Source organism: Linepithema humile, chromosome 8 (genome assembly GCF_040581485.1).
Source record: "Linepithema humile isolate Giens D197 chromosome 8, Lhum_UNIL_v1.0, whole genome shotgun sequence".
Classification (NCBI taxonomy): domain Eukaryota; kingdom Metazoa; phylum Arthropoda; class Insecta; order Hymenoptera; family Formicidae; genus Linepithema; species Linepithema humile.
In genome coordinates this window covers 5599635-5609420 of record NC_090135.1, presented here as the reverse complement: position 1 = coordinate 5609420, position 9786 = coordinate 5599635, and the positions used below count along the sequence as shown (strand labels likewise).

The 9786-nt window shown below is 33.4% G+C and overlaps 1 protein-coding gene across 1 annotated transcript; it reads right to left on the bottom strand.

Moving 5' to 3' along the window:
- Window positions 1-3348: 3348 nt before the first annotated feature.
- On the bottom strand, window positions 3349-6989 carry LOC105674715 (uncharacterized). Its single transcript, XM_067360856.1, has 5 exons — window positions 6985-6989; window positions 6631-6834; window positions 6175-6529; window positions 5981-6079; window positions 3349-5703 (listed from the first exon to the last, which is right to left on the bottom strand). The coding sequence occupies exons 1-5, from the start codon at window positions 6987-6989 to the stop codon at window positions 4792-4794; spliced, it is 1575 nt and encodes a 524-aa protein (XP_067216957.1). The 3' UTR covers window positions 3349-4791.
- Window positions 6990-9786: the final 2797 nt, after the last annotated feature.

Sequence of the window (9786 nt, the reverse complement as noted above, 5' to 3'; positions counted from 1 at the left end):
GGATCTGTATCCAAGCGAGATCTATTCAGAAAAGGCGAATTTGTCTCAGTGCGTGACCCATGGTTCATCTGCGGAGATGCAGGAAGGACAGTAAGCTGCGGGGAGGGGCGACGGGGCGCCTTAACCTCGCTTTGCGAGAGGATGTCAATTAAACGTGACATTTTCTCCTCTAGACCTGCAATCCGGTCGGTGGATGGAGACCTCCTTCTCTTTCTAGATTTATGGGATGATTTTCCCATCGCTGAGAAATCTGTAAAAATATTAGGTACGGAAGAAAAATACACTACGTGTTGAGAATACGCACAACAGGAAAACAATGACGGTTGTAGGTGGGGCAGCGCGCTCTTTGAACTTTCAGATAAAGTCCTGTTGAGGATAGCGCGGTGGAACGCTACTACAATTAAATCCATCCGGACGAGACGTTGCATAATTTGTATTTTAAAAGCTTGGTGTTTTTTAAAATTAAACGTAGAAAAATTGAATTAAAAAAAATACATGTAAAGCCAATCTAGTAACTATTAGATAATCAAAAAAAATTCTTACCGTTCTTCGATAGTTCCATATTTTTATATTTCTTGGAATTGTTTAAGAACTTATGTAAATGGCATGTCTGATGGTTTTACTTAAAGGAATCACTCATTTACAGTTTTTGAAGAGGCAGGCCAGAAGATGGTGATCGAACACCGACACACATTTCATCAGTTTGATAACTGAAGATTAAATTTCTTCAGTTGTCAAAAAGGCTGTCGTCTCACAATCGCTACTCACACGTAGTTTTCAAACAGGCCACGACTTACTAAAAACTGTATGTGTATGTTGTTTTACGAGAGAAATTATAAACTGATGAATGTTTTATCCAAAATTCACTCAAATTGCACGAAACCGCACGAATCAACGTTATCAATTCTCGTCCTGGGTCTCCACGCTCACAATCGAGGGGCCCATGAACAGGACAAGAATTGGAACGCTGGAACGAACCCGATAACTATTTGTGTTTCGCACAATGGGCAGCAATGGGCCTGTCGTGAAGAAAAATATGCTCTCTGTTATATATAATTCTAGAAACAAAAAAGAAAAAAGGAGGGTTTTTTGGGTTAAAGATTAATTGCAAAAAAGAAATATTTTATCACACATGACACTAATAAAAAAGCTTAGAATTTCTAGTAATTACGATTTTTTATAATATATTTTGTTTGTCGTCATATTCTTTTCGTTTGAGGTCTCTATTTGCGTAGCATTTATCGTTAATTTTTCATGAAGATGGATGTGATTTATTGTTGAAAAGTAAAATTAAAATTATAAGTTGGCAATAAAGTTAGTTAGGTTTGTTGCTATGCGACGAGTTCTAGTTTTTTTTTTAGTTTAGTTTAGTTGTTCTTTATATATTTCATACTCAATCTTTTTCGTTTTGGTTTTCTGTATACGTAATACTTGTATAAAATATAACCTTGTGTTTTTACATTGCTGGGTTGAATAGTCTTTAATAGACTATTTCAATATTTATAAATTACAATCGATTAATATAAAATATTTTTATTTTCTTTCAGCTTTAATGTAAAATATGTATATTTTCAGATTCCAGAACATAATTTTATTTTTATTATTTAACTGTATAATTGGATTCTTATCTGTAGCCATATTTCGCTTTTATTGTTTTTCTGTGTTTTCTCGTACTTTGTGTGCCAACTTTTTCGCAGGGTATAAAAGTCTCTCGAGAACACCCGAAGTGTTTCTGAACAAGCCACTTAGATAGTGGCACTACGGTAATGTTGAGGTACTGTCAGTTGGTTTCTAAACGGTATTTGAGTGCACCCGGATGTGGTTTTTGAACGATGCTTAAAGATTTATGTCCTGATGCACCTTTTAAAATCAATGCAAACCGGTTTTTTTTTGCATCCTTTTCAAATACAGAGCAAATTTTTCAGTAAGCTTCTGATACAAGTTTGAATTCCTTGGACACAAGTTTAAATACGTAAAATAAATGTTAAAGTAGATTCTTTTCCGGGTTTTTTCTGATCCGTTCTCATCCGTCTCTGTCTCGCGTCGCTCGCGCCACACTGCGGGCTCAATTTGTAACCTGCAGTCGACTCTGTTATGTGCTTGCGCAAGCAACGTCGAGTTATCATAAGGCACTAGATATGTAGGTATTCTTATCCGCCATTTTGGTTCCTACTAGATGGAGAATTATAGCGTATATAGTATAGCTTAGTATAATATGGCGTACATGTGTAACATGTCAATTATTTGGTAAGAGACTAATAATTATTTTGATATTTTCGTAGAATTGAGGCAATCGAAACTTTAATTATGTCATTTATATTATACTCGTTATTGTGTGCATTGTGAAACATTGATATTAATTTTTTGCAGGTCTATTTTAAAGATTGTCAGAATTGTCAATGCAAATTGAAATGTCAAAATGCCTTGCTGCGTTGCAATTAATTGCAGCAACAGGTCCGAACAAGGATATAAACTGTTCAGATTCCCAGAGGGTTCCCGGGGAGTAACGTGGGTGGAAAATGTGCGGCGTGGAGATAAGTGGGCACCAACGGAGACTTCGCGCTTGTGTGAGGTACATTTACTGTTAAAATGTTTGTCGCTGTAAAACTAAGATGAAATATGTAACACTCCTCACATTTTTTCCAGAAACATTTTGAAGATTCACAATTTGAAGCCCGTCGAGCAGATGGTTGGAAGAAATTGAAGCCGAATGCCATCCCAACGTTATTCGATGTACCAAATCCGCCGTCCATCATCAATCCACTTCCGCGGAAATCACTGTGCAAGGTAATTTTATCGAACAAACTGACAGTAATCAGAGAGTAATAGCAAGGTTTTGCTTTTTCCAGAATCGTAACAATAATGTTGCTCCTGTCCTTTCCGCAACAACAGTAAACGAATTTGTACCGGCAGTTGAACATAATTATTCAATTCGACCTCAGGAAACACGGGATGAAGCAAGCAATTCTCGATCCATCGACGAAACATTAGCTTTATTTACTGAAAACCAGGCCATGAAAGAGAAGCTAGAAAGATGGCATGCTATTTTCAAATTGTATTCGTTTTACCCACAAGTTGCTGAATATTTGCATAAATACAATGTCAAATAATGTATTATTTTAATAATGCAAACGAATTGAAGTTATCAAAATGAAATCATGTGAATGTGTTTGTAAGATTGAAATTATAAATTTAAAATTGTATATATAAGATCATGAATTTTCAACTCACTGATCACTGAAATCAAAACAAAATGTGTAATCTTCTATATAATTTTCAGGCAATCAGAATTTATATATACCTAAAAATCAATTTTGTAATGGCTCAGAAATAATGAATTAAAAATGATTTTCAATATACTCTTATGTTTATTGAACAATATAAAACATAACATGTTGATATGTATACATATATATTATCTTAAACTAAGTTTATCTGTTTTCTTTGGAACAACATATGTACTACATAAGCACCTCAATAAATTGCACATTAACATGATGTACATTGCGCTGTTATCGATATCAGTTTACTTTGCGTGGACGATACTTTTGTCACAGCCGAATATCATGTAAAAGCTAATTCAATTTTTCCTTCGTTTGGCAGATGCAGTTCCAAAAATAATTTGTCGTTTTTTGCTGTTTTCTGAAAAGTTTTTTACACAGAAGAACGGACGGTAAAAAAATGTTTAACAATTTTTTCTTTCATATTGCAACACGTCGGAAAGACAATATCAATATTTTCCACCAAACGTTTAATCAAAGCAAAGTTACAATTTCTTAAAATGTAATTTTTGTATACTGTGAAAAAATGTTCGCAATGAAAGATCAAAGACAATGTTTGTAAACGAGGTTCTCTCAGGCCACCTTGATTCATTCCATTAGTGTAAGACTTTGCTTTATTGATAAACTCGATGTCGGGCAAATTTTTTGATGACAGAAATTCAAGACAGTCGGAACAAACATGCTTTGCAATAGCGTTTGTGGTGCTACCGGCTATATGAAATATAATAGTGGCATCATACTGGGACACAATTTGACTGAAATCGCTGAGAGAGAAAGTCTGCACTTGGAAATCGACAAGTGAGGACGTAATATTTACGACTGAAGTATCCACAGATTTATTAATGCAAGCAGAGGACCTTTCACGAGCAGTCTTCCTTTTCTTTTCACAAAAGTCTAACAAAAATTCATCAGATTCACTCATATAACTATTGCATTTTACCTCAGATACATATTGCGATATAGAGATAAGTCTAATCGCTTGCAAGGTTTTCAGTGCACTAGGCATAGATCCTTCTTTACGTCGAATTTGCGAAAAAATGTTCTCAGTTACATCTTGAGTAAATCGGTGCCCTAAGATAAAATCGAATCCATTTTTCATCAAGAATTCAGAAACATCGCAAAACGTCAAAGTTGCAATAACGAACCCGTAATTCAATGGCTTCCAGCCCTGTTTGAATACAGCATTTTGGAACAAATCAATAATCGTGTGCAGGAAAATAATTTCCGGTCACAGTTTCGCAAAGTGATCGAAGTTTTCCTAACTTTGGAGGACATGAGAGAAAACCACTGCTGTATTGTGAGAATAAACTGAGCAGTTGTTAGAGCTTCCAGAGGTAATATTCCATTTTGAACTGCAGTTTTCAATGCGCTTAAAGTTTTAAGGGAGAAAAATCGAATAGCTGCGCCAACGTTCATTTTTTCGAAAGTCGTAGGCTCAATATCTTCTGCTCGAAGATGATGTAGCAGGCGCTTTTCTAACCCTTTTGATATTTCATATTCCCACAATTTTTTAATATAAGACCCATCGACTATGTGTTGGAAGTTTCTCTAACTCGACATACGCTTCAGGTAAATAAATGAGTTGCCTCAACATAGCAGCTTTCAAATTTTTTAGCGCATAACAAGCGTCTGGCATAGCGTATATTGGATAATTATTGAAAACAAAAAAATTGTTTATAGTCCCATGTCTCGAAGCCTGGATGTTCAAAGACGTCCATAACCCCCTGTTCCTACTGTCTAAATCTGACGAAAGTGCTACAACATAAAGACCACATGATTCTACAGATGTGATGCAGTCGAGCATGAAATCTTTTAAAAGTTGGGGATCGATCGATGTTGTATGAGTTACATGACACGCAACAATTTGTTTCCACCGGTTTTTCACTCCTCGAACAACAACTGCAAATACTTTTTCGCCGAGATCATCAAGATTTTTACCCAAAGTTGCACGACCAAGAAATTTACCAAGATTTTTATTGTAATCTTGTTGTTTGCTAATTTTGATTTCATCGTACGATAAGACACAAAATCTATCTGTTGGGTCCATAGTTTCAACTTTAAATTTAAGTAGTTGTAAAATGTCCTCAAAAATCCCGAAATCGAGTTTGAAGTCTTGTATTCGTCGCATAATTGTGGCATACGAGGGCAATGGATAACCAGTACCGCGAAGATATTGGTAGCCATGGACAGAGAGGGCAAATCTAAATTTGAGACCTCTTACAATACTATCATGAAACCATTTGGACACACGACCTTGTTCTAACATTTTTATTTGATCGTCATTTAAGAACGATCGTCTTGTTCTGTCCATGGCGTTTATTTGGTCACGTAATTTCAGGTTCTCTGCCAATAACTTTTTTAAATTTGTTCGTTCTGTCTGCAACTCTTGATTCTCACACCTCAGCCGTGCTAGCTCGTCTGCCTGCCGATTAATAAAAATAAAAAAAAAATGTTTCGAAGCATGGAAATCTTTAGAGTTACGCAGAGTGATGGAAAAAAAAGAATTAAAAAACCAATGTAACTTAACAATCAATTCCAATGGTAATAAAAAGTTTATTCGAAACAAAACTTTGATATGCTTTTTGAAATAGTACCCTCAAGAGTTATTAAGATTCATGACAAATTGGGCCTTGTCATTTATTATATTTTTTAACGACCATGTAACAACAAACATAATCGATGAATAATTCTTGAATTACCTCGCTTTCTGGGATTATCGATACATCTACTTGTACTGGCTCGGGATTGAGCTCTTGTCCTATCATATTATGGATTGTGTTTTCAGCATTAACCAAATTCTAAGATATTAGAACACAAATTATTAATATCTTCATACATGCATTCCGTTCTTCGCAATACTGTATTGCATATGAATGAAATTATGCAAATGTACCGGTTGTTGAAATATTATAGGTTCCGCTGTTTTCGAATGAACAGCCAATGTTTCGTCGATGGATCGAGAATTACTTGCTTCATTCCGTGTTTCCTGAGGTCGAATTGAATAATTATGTTCAACTGCCGGTACAAATTCGTTTACTGTTGCTTTGGAAGGGACAGGAGCAATATTATTGTTACGATTCTGGAAAAAGCAAAACCTTACTCTCTGATTACTGTCAGTTTGTTCGATAAAATTACCTTGCACAGTGATTTCCGCGGAAGTGGATTGATGATGGATGGCGGATTTGGTATATCGAATAACGTTGGGATGGCATTCGGCTTCCATTTCTTTCAACCATCTGCTCGACGGGCTTCAAATTGTGAATCTTCAAAATGTTTCTAGAAAAAATGTGAGGAGTGTTACATATTTCATCTTAGTTTTACAGCGACAAACATTTTAACAGTAATGTACCTCACACAAGCGCGAAGTCTCCGTTGGTGCCCACTTATCTCCACGCCGCACATTTTCCACCCACGTTGCTCCCCGGAAACCCTCTGGGAATCTGAACAGTTTATATCCTTGTTCGGACCTGTTGCTGCAATTAATTGCAACGCAGCAAGGCATTTTGACATTTTAATTTGCCCATTGACAATTCTGACAATCTTTAAAATAGACCTGCAAAAAATTAATATCAATGTTTCACAATGCACACAATAACGAGTATAATATAAATGACATAATTAAAGTTTCGATTGCCTCAATTCTACGAAAATATCAAAATAATTATTAGTCTCTTACCAAATAATTGACATGTTACACATGTACGCCATATTATACTAAGCTATACTATATACGCTATAATTCTCCATCTAGTAGGAACCAAAATGGCGGATAAGAATACCTACATATCTAGTGCCTTAGTTATCAGTGTATCTTCTTAATATATTATCTCTTTCTGTATTCATCAATTTATCACTCTTTCTATCACTCTTTCCTTCCACGGTGTGGTGATAACACCAAATTCATCGCACGAGACAATAATAAATAAGCACGAATCACGCTCACTCTTAATAGAGCTCATTTTAAGGAGTTAAAATATTTATTTAACTTAAACCTTAAACTTTACAACTTGAAAATGTGATGAAGTTTTGAAATAAAATAATGTATGTATTTTATGATAAAAAACAAATTCCTTGCACAACTAGTCATGATTGACATAAACAATTCCAAGAATTATGACTAATAAAAAATGGCAAAAAGTTTTTGGGGTTATCTAATATTTTGATTAACAAAAATAGTTTGAAACCTATTTATATAGTCATTTATTATGAATGTCGTTATTAAAACAATAATAACAAGAAACTATTTCTTTTAATTTAAATCCAAACTTGGATTTTAATAAAAATAAAATTTATTAAAAAAAGCTAACAGGAGTAAAAACTCCTACCATTTGTTAAAAAAAAAAGATTAAAGTCGTAGATTTATTATAAATGATAAAAGTTATCAACTTTTATTAATCTTTTATAATGAATTTTTTTAAATTTAATTATTTGTGGATTTACCATTATTTATTTTATGTAGCTATTTGAAAGACTTAAAGACAAGCAACCAAACTTTCGGGATCAAATCGTTGCTATAACGGGAGATTGTAGCCAGCCGAATCTCGGAATATCTTCGGAAGATCGGGCTACTCTCATTCGAGAAGTTTCCATTGTCTTTCATATCGCGGCAACAGTGAAATTTAATGAGAAGTTGAAATTAGCAGTTACAATTAATGTCGGAGGTACGAAAGACGTTCTAAATCTTTGCAAGGAAATCCATAATCTGAAGGTATTTAAATATATTTAAGAAACAAAAAATAATAAGAATTGCCTATAAGAAGCATCTTACAATTATTTCATGATTTATTATTTATTTATTTATTTATTATTATATATATATATATTTTTTTTCGTGATCTGTTTTTCGACATGTAATGTTCAAGTTTTCACTGAAACTAAACAATGAGGTCTGACTTCTCCATAAGAATGTCTTCTCGCCGCATGTGAATCCAATCAGAGATGATGGCAATTTTTGATTCATTACGACTAAGAATAGTTAATTATTGGCCATTTGATCTTGGATACCATCAATTGAAACACCGTACGAATATTGAAGACTTTGCGTACGAAGATAATTTGAGCGTTTTAATTCAGTCAAAAGCATTTTTCTTTTCTTTTAAAATTTTAATGTACGATTATTTTAATGTTGAAACCTGAAGAAGACCTGATATAGGTCGAAATGTTGTTTATTATATGTTTGTATAATACATAGGCACGATACATCCAGCACTGGCTGTTTTGCTTCTCTTGAACCTTTTTACCGTATTATTATATAATATTATTTATTATTTATGATTTATTATTTATTTATTATTTATTCAATCAAATGACTTTTCTCGGAAATTTAAAAGTTAAAATGTTATAGTAAAACAACGCGATTGATATTTTACTTGTTCAATTTTTTCAGTCATTTGTGTATGTATCAACCGCGTATGCAAACTGTCCACAAAACGTGATTGAAGAAAAATTTTACGACGCGCCAATGGATTCCGACAAATTACTCACTTTGATGAAATGCATGGAGGATAAATTAGTCGAGTATATAACACCGCAGTACGTGAATTTTTCTTTGTTTAAATTCTCGAAAAGAAAATCTTATTTTTTTATCTTTTACAGATTATTAGGAAAATGGCCAAATACCTATACCTTTACAAAAGCAGTAGCGGAGGATGTAATTAGGAAGCAGGCTGGTGACTTACCAATCGGCATTTTTCGTCCTGCTATTAGTTAGCTTAAGTTTAACATTTTTATTATAACATAAGCTAAAATTAATAAAAATTTTTTTAAAAAGTGTCAGCAAACAGGATACACAGTTTTAAAAATATTGAATTAGTATTTGGATAAAAATGATTAATTATGTTATTAATAATTAATGATTGTAAATATAGTAATTATCATCACACAATAGTAATTAATTATAATTAATAATAATAATACATACAGAAATTTGATAAATCTTAAGTTGAAAATTATGGATTATTATCTTGTTACTTTTAGTAATTTCAACGTATCGGGAACCTATAGAAGGTTGGATTGACAATTTATACGGTCCAACGGGAATTGCTGTTGGTGCTAATATTGGATTGTTGCGACTGGTTCATTGCGATGATTCGATATCCATAAATGCGGTACCCGCTGATTTAGTAATCAACGCTCTTATTGCGTGCGCATGGGATACAGCTAATATAAGGTACATTTATTATTGTCATTTTCGATCGATGTAATTAAATATTATCAAATATAAATTAATCTCAATGCTTGAAAATGCAACTCGGCATTTGACATTCCGACAAAAGTGTCATTAGACATATGATTTTAATATTCATATACGTCTTCATATACGTGATTAGGAAGCAGGCTGGTGACTGGCTGATCGGTATTTTTCGTCCTGCCATTAATTAGCATACGTTTCATTTTATTATAACATAAGCTAAAATTTTTAGTTTATGTTATAATTTTCATTATAACATAAACTAACAATAATAAAAAATTTTTTAAAAAAGTGTCAGTAAACAGGATACACAGT